The sequence below is a fragment of the Parasteatoda tepidariorum genome, chromosome 3, assembly GCF_043381705.1.
Source record: "Parasteatoda tepidariorum isolate YZ-2023 chromosome 3, CAS_Ptep_4.0, whole genome shotgun sequence".
Classification (NCBI taxonomy): domain Eukaryota; kingdom Metazoa; phylum Arthropoda; class Arachnida; order Araneae; family Theridiidae; genus Parasteatoda; species Parasteatoda tepidariorum.
This window is the reverse complement of record NC_092206.1, coordinates 67479847-67495671: the sequence shown is the minus strand read 5'-3', so window position 1 is coordinate 67495671 and position 15825 is coordinate 67479847. Positions and strand designations below refer to the sequence as shown.

General features: G+C 29.2%; 1 protein-coding gene across 4 annotated transcripts in view; it reads left to right on the top strand.

The window, feature by feature from the left end:
• Positions 1-5758: 5758 nt before the first annotated feature.
• LOC122272281 (glucose-6-phosphatase catalytic subunit 1) overlaps positions 5759-15825 on the top strand; it is a 15762-nt gene continuing 5695 nt past the window's right edge. Inside the window, exons 1-5 of one of the 4 annotated variants that reach the window (XM_043055744.2) lie at positions 5759-5932; positions 9638-9716; positions 11329-11493; positions 13299-13414; positions 13694-13787. In XM_043055744.2, coding sequence (XP_042911678.1) covers positions 9640-9716; positions 11329-11493; positions 13299-13414; positions 13694-13787 — 452 coding nt within the window. In that variant the 5' untranslated portion in view covers positions 5759-5932; positions 9638-9639. Of the gene's footprint in view, positions 5933-9244; positions 9408-9637; positions 9717-11328; positions 11494-13298; positions 13415-13693; positions 13788-15825 lie in introns of those variants that run through there. The other 3 variants (XM_043055742.2, XM_043055741.2, XM_043055743.2) reach the window with 3 other exon arrangements.

Genomic DNA, 15825 nt, shown 5'->3' with positions numbered 1-15825 from the left:
ATGAAAATGAATTTAATAAGTTTTCATTTATGTCTATGGAACATTGATTAATTCCTAATTTTGTTAAATAGCAAAGCCCGTGGCAAAATCACAGCGACACTGTCGCAGAATGTTGCAGAAAGATTTTTCTCTCGAAAAGTGAAAAAAAAAAGTAAAAAAGAATTACTTTCCTTTTCTACAGAAATTTACACGCACTATTTGAATCATGCACTTAGATAATCACTTTTTGACGCACTCAATTTACACCGATAGTATCGCAAATCGATGTAGTTACCGATTGTATTTTCGGCAGTTGCTGATATTGATTTTCGCTGATTTAAAAATATTTATCTACCTGGATGAAAATTATTAAAATAAATGTATAGTTCATAACTATTCAATATTTTCATAAGCCCAAGAGCTGCAGCGTTGGTGAACATTAATACATTGGACCAAAATTAATATTAACATTATTACAATAATAAACTGCGATATTTTGCGTAATTTTCTTAAGCAGTATAAAAAGCTCTGGCTAAAAATGCACGGAATTTAATATAGCAATCAAGAAAAGCCTTGAATTTAAATTTTTAGAGGAATTTCTAGAATGTGCTGAGTGAAAGAACCGAGTAGATAAAAGAGCGAACGCAAATTGGAGCCCCTTTTAAAGTTATTTTCGCTTTTTGCGTATTCCGCCCTTTCAAAGAAATCAAGACTTTTTTAAATTTTTATTTCTCAATGAACTATTTGACCGATCCCCTCCAAATTTAGAAGTTTGTTATCTAAAATTACGAAGATTAATTTGATGTAAGAATTTGTGTATCTTACAATTCAAAATTTTTCGACCATTAGTAAATTGAACAATAAAAAATTATAAAAAGTAAATTTTATGTATTAAGTTACGTATTAAGTCTACGTATTACGACTCAATCCTTAGAAAAAAATAAAATTGGTTTATATACACTCTATAACAAAAAAATCGACGCACCAAGAAGCAATCATCCGATTGCTTTGAAATTTCGTCTGCATGAATGTTTTGAACAGATATGGCGGGAATGATGCCGACTGGGGACGTATAGTCTTTAGCGACGAATCCCGCTTCCAACTGTGTCCTGACGATCATCGAAGACGTGTTTGGAGACGCACAGGGCAGAGGGGGGATCCTGCCTTCACTATTGCACTCCACACCAGCCCTCAACGGGGCATTATGGTCTGGGGTGCCATTTCCTTTGACAGCCGGACCCCTTTGGTCGTCATTGGAGGTACACTTACTGCTCAGCGGTACGTCGACGACACCCTAAGACCTGTTTTGCTACCGTTCCTTTTGCAGCGCCCTGGGCTGGTTTTTCAGCAGGACAATGCCAGACTACATCACATACGGCACGTGTTGCTATGAACTATCTGCTAGCTTGTCAAACTCTTCCTTGGCCTGCCAGATCACCAGTTCTCTCTCCCATCGAGCATGTCTGGGACATGATGGGAAGGCGATTGCATCTGGCACGGAATGTTGATGACCTCGTTCGACAATTGGATCGAATTTGGCAGGAAATACCGCAAGAGACCATCCGTGAGCTTTATCAGTCTATGCCAAGCGGTGTGGCAGCTTGTATTCAGGCTAGCTCAACACCATATTGAACTTGTTACTGTAACTCTGCAATAAATTATTCAATTGTTCTGAAATTTCAATCATTTACTATTCTGTACATTGTCTTCCTATCTACCAATTTTCGTTTCAATCGGACAATTCCTTCTTGGTGCGTCGACTTTTTTCTTATAGAGTGTAGTTGCCACCGGTGTTTGCGTTGAGGCAATCTAAACTTTTTGCAGTTCATATATCCATGTTTTTTATTCACTTTTCACTGTTATAGTTTGATTTATTTATTTATTCACTTTTTATCATTTGTTTACTGACAACACAGATTTTCATACGCATTAGAATCAATTTATGGGTTTATTGCAAAAACATTTTGTTTACAAAACAATTTTAGTAATATTTGCACTAATTCTTTCAAACAATTGTTATTTTTCTCACAATAACTACAATTCTGTACTTAATGTATTCAGTTTACCTCAACGCAAAAAATGGTGGTGACAACTATGCACCAAGTTTTATTATAGTGCCCAACCTTTGAAAGTCCAACCTTAAATATGCCTAATTAATTGGAGCATATGATATTTTAAGTTACAAAATCAAGTTAACACCGTAATTTCTCGGCATGAATATACATGTTTTTGACTGATTTGGGTAACCGCAATATGGAAAATATTTACCAATAGTTTAGATGATAGAGCGAACGCAAATTCGAGCCCCTTTTAGTGCTATTTTCGTTTTTTGCGTATTCCGCCCTTTCAAAGAAATCAAGACTTTTTAAAATTTTTCATTTCTCAATGAACTATTCGAACGATCCCTTCCAAATTTAGAAGTTTGTTATTTAAAATTGCGAAGATTAAATTGATGTAGGAACTTGTATATCTTACAATTCAAAATTTTTTGACCATTGGAAAATTGAACAGTAAAAAATTATAAAAAGTAAATTTTTACTTCGAATTATCTTTAGATAAATGAGTGGAAAAAAAAGTCCACAAGTGTGGCGAAATATGCAAAAATTGAAATTAGTGTAATGGGACAAAACTATTTTTTCTTCTGAGATTCCGGTTAATTTATACTCTAAATTATTGCCAGTTACTCTAAATTTATTACAAATGCTACCACATAGGTACTCCCATTTAGGTAGAGCGATGTTACAAAAAAAAATTATATTTTTTAAAATTCTAATTAACCGTAGTATGTTGAGAATCTCATTTAACTCCTTTGTATCGAAAATATACTTCTCAAAGATTAATAATTCCTGAATGCACCCGGTGGGGCAGTTCCAGATTAAGCAAATAAATTTCAAAAAAATTGAGATTCAACTAAAGTTTATTTTTCACCACACAAAATTCATGTCTTCACAATCAGATAAATTTTATTCTCAATTGTTTTTCAAAAATATTTACTCTCATCTTCAGAAGCAGATAAGGTTAAAAATATTTTACGAAGATTGCACCTGCAGTATTTAGTCTGGAATATTATGGAATATTTTCGCACATATTTACCCAATGAAAAATATCTTATCTGACAAAAATTTTACAAAATTATGCAACTATTCATTTTGTACTTTTATTTTCTTAATTACTTACATCTTGCAAAGAGATAGAAATAGTATAATATCATCAAAGTCAACAATGGGTAAAAAATAATACTTTGTTCAATGTTAAATTTTGAAAACTGAGAAGTGTGAATTTTTTAAAGAAGCGTATAGTTGCAATATTATTGGAATAATTTTTCAGGATAGTAAAATTGTTTTAAAAAGAGTATGGAATTAGTGAGTTAATTAAGGAAGTTATTACGTGTGCATATGTAATGCATGTCGAAAGTATGTATGTACATCTGTACAATTTATGTATGTCGAATGTATGTATGTGTGTATGTAAAACATAAATACGTACAATCATACACAAATGTGGTACACATATTTGGATACATGCATTGAACATGAACATATTATGTACATGTATACATTGGACATGCATATGATTTACATGTATACTACATGTATATATATGGGCATTATGGTCTGNTTACCTGCACATAAAAACCCCTAAATAAAACCCCCCAAATTTTATAAAAATTTTTATCGAAATACAAATTTTGGCCACGTTACCTTGGATGCTGGCCCACTATGCACTGTCGCAGAATGTTGCAGAAAGATTTTTCTCTTGAAAAGTAAAAAAAAAAAAAAGAAAAAATTACTTTCCTTTTCTAAAGAAATTTACACGCACTATTTGAATCATGCATTTAGATAATCACTTTTTGACGCACTCAATTTACACCGATAGTTTCGCAAATCGATACAATTATCGATTGTATTTTCGGCAGTTGTTGATATCGATTTTCGCTAATTTAAAAATATTTATCCACCTAGATGGAAACTATTAAAACAAATATATAGTTCATAACTCTTGAATATTTTCATAAGCCCAAAAACTGAAGCGTTGGTGAAAAAAATACATTGGACCAACATTAATATTAACATTATTACAATAATAAACATCAATAAATTAGACCAACAATGCTTTTTCCTTTAACAAAACTGAGACTCTCCTTCAAACTGCGATATTTTACGTAATTTTCTTAAGCAGTATAAAAAGCTCTGGCTAAAAATGTACGAAAATAAATATAGCAATCAAGAACAGCCTTAAATTTAAATTTTTAGAAGAATTTCAAGAATGTGCTGCGTAAAGGAACATAAATAAAAGAACTCAAATTGGTGCCCCATTTTAACGTTATTTTCGCGTTTTGCGTATTCCTCCCTTTGAAAGAAATCAAAACTTTTAAAATTTTTATTTCTCAATGACCTATTCGACCGATCCCCTCCAAATTTAGACGTTTGTTATCTAAAATTACGAAGATTAATTCGATGTAAGAATTTGTGTATCTTACAATTCAAAATTTTCGGAATGACACAAAAAAAGTTACTTTAATTTTATATGTTAAACTTAAAATGACTTAAAGACTATGTTTTAAATGTTTACATTTTGTACTATATACGTAATTTTATCAAAATATTGCAAAAGAAAGATATATTTCTTTTATTTTATAAGTGTTTTTCAAGAAAACAATTTCAGCACACATGTGAACGATTCACTTGTCAGCCATGTGATTACTTTAGAATGCTGCTAGATTCAAAAAGCGTACGATTATCAAAAATGAAACATGAATTAGTAGACTTTGGCTATTGTTGAACATATTTTTAAAAATCAAAATATACAATTTATAAAAAAAAAATTTCACTTAAAAGTTTACACTTTCATGGAATTGCTTACCAGTGGAATTTAACAATAGAATGAGAGTATGAAGTTTAGTAGTAATATATTTGCATATTGTTCTATATCATTAAAAATAAAAACTAAATAAATATATGTATACCTTAAGAACAAAAACAGACAAATTTTCATAAAAAAAAATTTTTTTTCTGAATTTTTTTGTGAAAATAAAATATTACATCAAAATTAGCACTTGTGAAGCACAACTTACAATATATTAAGAAAAAATTTTTCTTCTCTCACATCAAAAGTTTTAAATTATGAATAAGAAAACTATTTTAAAACTGCGTCAGACATAGAATCGTTTTCTTAAAAATTTGTTCTCTTTTTTATTAAAATAATTCATTACTTAAGAACTCACATAAATTAAACATTAAATAAAAATATATAATTTTTCATGAAGACCTTTTTTGAATTTGTAAATTATGCAATTACTATAAATAAAGAATAAAATTTGCATGACTATGAATGAAATACTAGGATTATTTCTTTCAAGTGATGAAAAGACACAAGAGGGAAAATATAAATTTTACTCAAACAAGCAATTGGGAAATTCAATTTATATTATAATTTTATTATAGCGTTAGGTAGAACGAAAAAAATAACCAATTGAATTAAATGAATGATGCATGAAATATTAGGCTTTATTTCTGATCTAAAAATAAAAAAAATCACTCAAATGCCCATTTGAAACAAAAAAACTAAAATTAATTGAGTAAAAAACATCACCACTTTATGTTGCAATTTAATAACAGTGGAATAAAATCAATTAATAAAGAAAGCAAAATGGTAAGAAAGAACTTTCTTCGAATAACAAACAATCCTAATCAGAGCGAAAGAAGTGAAAATAATAATAAAATAAAAGAAGAGCCGCTATCTGATCGGAGGGAGGTGGGGGAGACAAGTAATAACTTGTGGATATTGTAAACAGCTGTCCCAGCCATCTCGGGTATAAATATCTGAAAATTTTCCCCATTTTCTTACCTTACCGGGTGCTAAAAAGGTTGAGAGTTTACTGAATTAAAGGGAAGGTTGATCAAACGAATTTCCTGTTATTTGCTCATCATCAGTGGTTGCTTCTTTAAACCCGGTAAATATACTTCTTTATATTAGTAATTAATTACAATTTTTAATAAATAATTTCCATACAACAGTAATTAAATTTTTATTCTTTTTTTTTACCATTGTTTGCGAAAAGTATGAATGAAAACGATTTTCATAATTTAAATAATTTTCCATTTCTTTAATGATTCTGCATTTATTTCAAACATATAGTTATATTTATGCAGTTATTTGTTTTAAATTTTACAAGATTTTTAAAAAATTATTTAACCACGCTTCATTTTAAACTTACATATTTTTTAACCATTCGTTCTTTAAGGTTATCTTTCAAATAAATATTCTTTGTCTTGTTCAAACGTATATAAATATTTATGATGTTATTAATTCAATATTTTACGAGATATTTAAGAAACTATTTAGCTTTTCGGCCTGAATTATCCTATTTTTCATTTAGTTCAAACGAAACTTATGCAGTTATTTATTTAACATTTTGAAAGATATTTAAAAAATTATTCACCCACTTATCATTGTAAACTTAAAATTGTTTGATCATTCGTCTTTAAACTTATCTTTAAAATAGTTGCCGTTTTGTTCAAAAGTATAGAATTATTTATGCCGTTATTACTTGAATATTTTACAAGATATTTAAGAAATTATTTTTTCCCTCATCATCATGAAAAATATTTAATATTTTTTATTTAATTCTAACATATAGTAATATTATACTTATTCAGTTATTTATTGAAGATTTTGCAAAAAATTAGAAAAATTTTTTAACCTCGCGTTATTGTAAAATTAAAATTGTTTTATTCATTCCTCCTTTAAGGCTATCTTTAAAATATTCTCCGTTTCGTTCAAACGTATCGAAATATTTGTGCTGTTTTTAATTAGTTATTTTACAAGAATATTAAAAACCTTAACCGATCAACCTTTCCTCATTATGAATTATCCTTTAATTGCTTTTTATTTAGTTTAAATATATAGTAATACTTATGCAGTTATTTATTCAACATTTTACAAGATATTTTAAAAAAAATTGCTTAATGTTTTATCATCAATAAAGTTATTCTTTAATACCCATAATTAGATCAAACTAATAGCGATATTTATACATTTTAATTCGACATTTAACGAAATATTTAAAAATTAATTAACCTTTTTTTCATTAATAAGGTTATTCTTTAATTATTCACTGTTTAGTTCAAACATAAAGCAATATTTATGCTATATTCATATTATATTTTCCATTTCACAGGATATTGAAAAAATTATTTAACCATTTGTCATCTTAATTGTTATTCCTTAAATATTCTTTATTCAGAAAAAATATATAAAAATATTTATACAGTAGTTCATTCAACTTTTGGCAAAATGTATAAAAAATTATTTGGTCATTCATCACTATAACAGTTAACCATGAAATTTTCAGCTTTTAGTTCAAGCATACAGAAATATTTTAGCAATTTTTGATTTAACATTATAAAAGATATTTTCAAAAATATTTATTAGACAAGGTTATGTGCTTTCAAATATGTAGATACGAAAAAAAGAGTAAAATTTAGATGAAACATACATTTTTTATAAATACAACCATTAAAAAGAATTATTTATTAATTTTAAAACATTTATCGATTGAATAATTTATAATTTAGTTCTTAATTCATGTCTTTCATAGCTGTAAGTTATATATTTTCTTTTTGTAATTCAACAAAAAGACTAATAAATCGAGTTTTAGCAGCCTATTTTTTATAAAATTAATAATGTGTTTCATCATTAAATTAATGCCAGATTTATTAAAAACAGTAGAAACAATTAAACTCACACTAAAAAGTATAGATGAGATATTAGTAGATAAGGAATAAGCATTTAAAAAAATAGTAAGAGGAATTCTTAACTTTTTTTGAAATTTTTCTACATTTCAATACAGTTTGTCTATTAACATGATTCCTCTCCTATTATTCATTAACTAGAGTAAAATTTGTTTCAAATTTACGTACTATTTTCTATTTCTATTTTTTTTTCAATATTTAAAAAAGAAGAAATCACGAAAGTTAATATAAAATAGCTATGATTAATGAAAAAAAATCAAAAATTATTTTATTAATCTAGAATAACACAATTCTGTTGTTAACATATTTCTATATATATTTAACTAAAATTAACTATTTAACTAACTATATATTTTACTTAATAATTTGAATGATAAAGAGGTTCATTGAAAAATCATATGTACTTTATATAGTGATAATAATACTCTTATTTTGTCCCTCTGCTTTTATAAGTCGTACTTTTATTATATTGATAGCCGTTTAGTTTTACTAATTAACATTGAATTGTTCGTACTTTTCATATTATTAGATACTACAGTAAGTTTTGATAGATATTTAGCTCTCTAAATTTCACACAATTACAATCTTAACACACTATCTCATGCCACAATCTTAATATAAAGATAATTTCTGCTCAATGTGATTTGTGTTGCAAACGAGACAGTATATTTCTAGCATTTATATATTATACTAAATATAATTTGGTTTTCAAATAATAAAATTGATTTTCTAGAAAATTACTATTGACGTTTCATATCGATACATTTCTGAAGTTATATTTGAGGCACTTTGATTATTAAGGTTGTTCTTAATTAAAACCACTGAAAAATTAAAGGTGACGAGAAATTCTTATTTTATTCAATAAACAAGATAGCCTAAGATTTATTCGCTATTTAAAATTAATATGATTACTTTAAGTTTACTACTTGCAACTAGTTTAGTTTAATTAAACAAAATATAAACTTTCTCTCGCAATTTTGCCCTGAAATTAAAAGAAAATTGTGAACATGGCCTTTATGACTTTAAGCCATTTTCGAGCATTTACTTCTGTACTGCAAGATCGGTGTTGCATTTTTAAATGTAAGCAATTTTCTATATCATTTGTATTAGCATATATAATATGTATGAACCTATGCAATGTAAATAAATGTATGCAATACCTCTAAATATATTTAATTTATCTAAAGATGTGTAATAAACAGGAAATTTTATGTATCTAATGCATATCCACAACATTTATAAATTGTCCGCACACCTTCATTTGAGAATTAAATAAAAAGAATGCAAAAGCGTTTAAAATATCACCAAAATGTTTGCTTTTTTTTTTCCTCCGAGAAAAAGGAACGCTACAGTAAAGATTATCATGTCGAGAGAAAATTCAAGATCAACAGCGGATATTCCAGCACGTGTATTCTTTTTGTTCTTGCATTGAGATTGCGCAGTATGACACACGGAATTTTTTCGAGGCTGATGTCACTGATCACGTTATGTATAAACGAGTCACGTGTCCGATTCATGTTACGTATAATAGAACAAACAATCTCATATTTTATGGACAAAACATTGGGCAATGTTTTTACAAATATAGGTCGCCTTTTCACTCTCTTAATATTAACTCGTAATTCTTTGTTAATCTTGGAATTTTAAAATAAGTTATCAATAATTAAGCTGATGGTGATTAGACGATCTATCTGAATAATTATAGACAGCAGAAAACTATATGACTTTCAAAATAAGAAAAAATATTCATATGTTTTGACATCTTTTTTTTAAAATTAAATGTTTATATAATTTTCCAGAATAGATTGGAATACTATTAATTTTTAAAATTTGACATAGTAGATTTATGCAACGTTCGTAATTAACCATTAGGTTGTTGTATTACATATTTCATTTATTTTTAGTCATGGCAGCCATTCTCCAGGGGGCGATGGCCATAGTATATGAAAATAGCGTGCCAGTAATAGAAGGATTACAAGCAAGGTAAATTGCTTTACTATTTTTTTTTTTAAATTTTAAAATCAGAACGTTTTAACAATAACGTTTCTGTACAAAAAATTTGAATGCATTAAATTACATTAAGAATTTTATCATATAACCGTTAAGGTTAAATCTTTCCTACATTTTGTTTTTAAGAAAGCATGTTTCTTTCTTCTTTTTTTTATTTACAAAAAAAGGAACACTGTATAATAGTTCATTTGTGCAAATGTCATGTAAAATCTGCATCACCACTGTCTGGTTTTGTATGGATGGGGCAGTGTTCGATTTTATTGCTTGTTTCGGCCTTAATTTTGTATTGTAATTTGTGTACAAATTTTACAATTCTCAGGGTTAAGTCCTTTTTATGTTTACACTTGTTCTCAGTGTACAAATTTTGTCATTTCCTCAACGGTATTTATTTATTGTTTACTTGCTCCTAAGCAATGTAATTGTGGTTTCAATCATCTTTGTGATTCACGACCCACTCCTTGTTTGCTTCCACTTCCCGTTAGATCATCGTTTTCACTGTTGTTGCTCACTATAAGGGAGTGCCGTCGGCAAATTGCACTATAAGGCGGCGCTCTCGGAATAAGTTTACATATGTGTTGCCATCTTTTGTAATCTTCGTAAATTTAAAGTTTCAATAAATGACACGGGTGGAGCTGGCCGATCTGGTCGATCAGCTGGGCACTGTGCTGGTGTCCGGATGGCGGCCCTCGTAGGTGCTGTCGTGACGGCGAGACATCTCTTCCGTATGCCCGAATGTGGGCGGGACGGTGAAATTTCCCTCCTTAAGAAAAAGGAGACTTTTTAAAGATAACTTGAATAGTTGATTGAAGCTATTGAGAATCGATTTTTAGACAAAAATAATACACTCAAATAAATAATCCAATCAAAAGTATCCAGACACCCGGTTGTTATGGTGGCGGAAGCATAATGGTGTGGGGTTGCTTCTCGTGGTTCAGCCAGGGTTCGTTAGTTCCTGTGGTTGGAAACATGAACCCTGAGATTTATGTGGACATTCTGAACAATGCTGCACTCCCAACTCTATGGCGATATTTCGGCCCATTTCTCTTCCAGCAGCTCCATTCACACATCGAAGCTTGAACAGACGTGATTTGACGAAATGGGTGTTCAGAAACTCGACTGGCCTTCTCAGAGCCCTGATCTAAATCGCGTAAGATACCATTGGGACGAATTAGAGAGCAAATTACGTATCCAGCCATATCGATTATCCTCACCAACATCATATTAATATGTGCCTCAGGACACTCTAAGTCCATGCCATCGGGTATCCAGATACTGTTGACCAGATAGTATATTTTTATACTAATGAATGATGTTTGACAAAAACTTCTTTATCCATGAAAATACATAATATTATATTTATACATATACCTTCTAGTTTAAATTATCATTAACAAGTTTGATTTTACAATTAAACCTAAAATGATTCAACGCAATACTTAAACTTATTTTAAATCGATGAATGAATTAGCGAAAAATACTGAATAAATTATGGAAATTGAACAGCATGACGTTCTTAATTCGTTTTATAAAATTTGTAAGTTTGATTTCTAGTTTGAGTTCTTAATGACTGATTTTTTTCTTGTAGATTTCTTCAACAAAGTGATGTGTTCTTCATGATTTCGAATCTTTTTGATCCCCGATATGCGTTTTTAGTGTTTTCCCCCCTTTTTTTCGCTTTGGACTGGAAAGTGGGAAAGAAAATCATGTGGGTAACTGTGATATGTGAATGGGTTAACCAGATGCTCAAATGGTAAGGAGACAGTTTTTTTTTTCGAAAAAGTTTTTTTTATCGTTACCTCTAATCTGTACGATGACTAACTCAAAATTCAGTATTGAAATTTCACCAATAATGGGCTTAAGGAAATATTGCAATAAAAACATTTCTTCCAAAGCTGACGTGTTTTTTTCACGAGCTTGGGCTATATATTGATAAAAACTTGTTTTTCCCCATAACATCAAAGTGTTACAAGTTTTTGTGACTTAATAGGTACTTTGCTAGTGTCCATGCACGTAGCACAAGACACAGATATATCTTATGACATGCATGGTATATAATTGTGTTGTTTCTCCCAAAACTATTTTTAAAATATTCCCTCATAAATAACTATAAAAATGGGGCTCGTTATACTGTCTCAAGCAGTAAATTTCCATTAAATTTCCTTAAAGCATATTTCATAAAATTATTTGAATATATATTTCACACTTTGTTGTACCATTAGTACCATTATAAAGGAAAATTTTTTTTATTATAAAATATAAATAATATTATAAGAATTAGTCCTGAGTACAAACGTTAAAATATAAATGCATTCACTTTTTTTTTAAAATTTGAAAAGGTAATTACTAGAAAAATTATGCTTTTTAAGTATAGTAAAGAATATAAATAATAAGTAGTTTTTATAATTTCTTAACACTTTCACTTGCACCCTGTTGGTCTTTCTGACTCTCCTAACTATACTCTACGTGCAAATAGGGCCCACATGAATGGCGGGCATCTATGGAACTGCTCTGCCCTCCAGGAGGCCCGTAATTCTTCTAGTTTCAAGACGCTCTCCGCCCCTGGAGATATTTCTTTGTTATATTGGACTGCAAGACTTCTCATGCTCGAGAGAGCAATTGATGGACGTAATTAAAAAAAAAATTATAATTTCTTAACATGAAATCTTGAGCTTCTGATCAGATGTAACATGTTTATGCTTACGATAAAATATTAATATGGAAACAAGTCATGCAATGTCTAATGCATCGTAAAACTCTTACTAATTTTCTATAAACCTTTATTACAATATTTACAAGTTATGAAGTGATCCACTTCTATTCTTAACATTCTCCACAAAACATAAACTGATAAACTGTTGCCATTCGGATTCATATAAGTATTAAACTAATGAATAAAATATTACAGATTATGAAGGATGACGTCATTACAAGCGTTATTACGAGACATCCTCCCACCTTGATTAAATATTATTTAATCAACTAGAACATTTCCTAAAAATGCGTAAACAAGCAATAATTATAAATTTTAACTACATATAAAATTACTAAATGCATTATATAGTATATCTAAGAACAAAAAGAAACATTTCCAAAATAAGCATTGAAACCAATAAGCCTAAAAATAAATGCTTTTTTTTCCCAGTCATCTAAATATCTAATAGGTTTCTTAATCACCCGACCACTTCTGGTTGTAATATCTTTTACTAGTTTATCAGCTAAAAGGGATTTTTGTGTCTCTGATGGTTTAACAGTATTCTAATTATTATGTAACAGTATTAGTCTAATTCAGGGGCTCTAATCAGATGTAACATGTTTATGCTTACAATAAAATATTAATATAAAAACAAGTCTTGTAAAAACAGATATGAATGAAGCATATTTTTGGAAGCGATCGCAAGAAACCTTGCTCACTTTTTGTTGCCCCAATAGCTTCATTTTCTTCAAGAATGCAAAAGTACTATTTCCCCATTTTTAAAACCTGCTCTTAAAATACCTACATATTCGATTTATTTATTTAAATTTTTATGAAAATTCTTAAACTTGCATTCGTTGCAGGACTGTTCATGGAGAACGACCTTATTGGTGGATCCACGAAACACAAGTTTACAATCGAACGGGAATTACATTTCCTAACATTCAGCAGTTTTATATGACATGTGAGACTGGCCCAGGTACGTAGAATTTTATTTCTGAGCCACTGTGTCTCTAATTTTTATATTTTTACTTTATTCTTTACAAATTAAAATAAATTTCAAAGTTTTGTTTTACTATAAGTTACGAGATTTTGATGATTTTAAACTTTAGTAGTGTCAGTATGATTCAAAGTGAGAGTATATACGAAGAACATTTATGATAGCATTCATAAAACGTATGACATATTTATAACGGGCTGCTAATATTTACCGTTGTTAGTAACAAGATGTTATAATTTAATTATTGAAATTATATAGGAAGCCCTTCTGGCCACTGCATGATGACAGCTGCTGTTTGGTATGTGATTTTTGATTCATACCTCAAAAAGTTTGGTTTCATGAAGAAAAACAGGTGAGTCTTTTGTTTTTATTAAAATATGTTTTTCTTATACCTACGAAACTTAATTTTACAATTAAATTTTAGAGATTCATTTTGTGATGTATGTACTGCTTTGACTAAAATGCCGTTTATAAGAATAATGAGGCACGTGATATTTCCTTCAAAATTAATTTATGATCAAACTTAATATTCTCCCTGTATGAAATCAAGCTGTATTTATGAAACAGTTTTTATAAAACAGCATAGATTTGAAACATCAACCACATATCAACAAAGTTAATGTAACTTCTAATTCTCGTAATGGGTTAGTATATAGTAGTATATACTAACCCGCATATTAGTTAGTATATTGTATATATAGTATGTAGTATATATAGTATATAGTATATATAGTATGTATAGTATATAGTATATATAGTATATAGTATATATAGTATATATAGTATATAGTATATATAGTATATATAGTATATAGTATATATAGTATATAGTATTATATAGTATGTACTATATCTCTTCAAATAAAAAAACCAATCTGAACAAGAGACAACTAACTCTAAGACTTTCAAAAATTGTCTCTCATCTCTTAATTTTTTTTTATCTCGTTGCACTGTTTTCCTATTAACGCTTATGTAAGATGGTAAGTTTTAGGACTCTTTTTAAAACTCTTGCCACTAGAATTGTATTTTCATCTGAGAAACCAGCAGATTATTCTGAAAACTATGAGTCGTGAGAAAAATTCCCACCCAGAAAAAATTAGATTCCATATTTTCAGACTTCTGCTTTTCATATACACTATGTGGCCAAAAGTATCCGGACACTCGGTTGTTATAGTGGTAGAAGCATAATGGTGTGGGGGTGCTTCTCCTGGTTTATCCTGGGTCCTTTAGTTCCTGTGACTGGAAACATCATCTCTGAGATGTATGTTGACATTATGGAGATTGCTGCACTCTCAACTATATGGCAATATTTCGGTCCATATCTCTTCCAGAACGGATAACTGTTCCATACACACATGGAGGCTTGCACAGACTTAGTATGACGGAATGGGTGTTCAAAAACTGGATTGGCTTTCTCAGAGCCCCAATCTAAATCCCATAGAACACCTTTGGGGACGAATTAGAGCGCAGATTACACAGCCAGCCAGCTGAATCGACCCTCCTCACGTCAACTGTGATGGAAGCCTGGGAGTCAATTCATATAGCCACCTATCAAGAACTTGTGGAAAGTCTTCCCAGAAGTGTGCAAGCTGTCATCGTTTGCCTGCAACCCAACAAAATATTAATATGTGGTTCAGGACGCTCTAAATACATACCATTGAGGAGTGTCCAGATACTTTCGACCAAATAGTGTATAATCGCAATACACATTGCATAAATACTACTTCTAATTAAATACAGAAACTTTCTGCAATAAATAAAAAAATCATGTTCTGCACACTTAACACGATCTTTTTTTCTGACATGAACAGTATTTTTAACGAAATACTGTGAAATTTATTGAAGTTTAAAATAGCAAAACAAAATAGCATAATATATTAAAAATCAATTAGGAAAAAAAATATGTTTACGCTTTAACTATTACATTTACTTAATAGAGTTTTTTATAGGAATAATAGAGGATGCGATCCTTAATAGCGGAAGCACTTTTTATATGATATCTATCACACTTCAAAAAAAACAAAGAACTTCATTTTTTTTAAAATGACTTCTCACTTCAAATGAAATTTATATTTTAAATTTTGAATTTTATATTAACTTAAAATAACTATTTTTTAAATTTCTGAGCTAATATATCATTTTCCTGGCATTCAAAATTTGGTGAATTTCTATTATTTTTTTTTCATGAGCAAATGTCAAAAAACTGCACTGCTGTCTGTAAGATATTAATAAATGTAACTAAATAAATATACAAAAAAAATTTAGATTATTTTGAAGACTTTAAATTTGAAGAAAATGTTTGTTCCGAATTGTCATGTTTAAAAAGAATCACCCATATCTATCTATCTATCTATCTATCTATCTATCTATCTATCTATCTATCTATATAT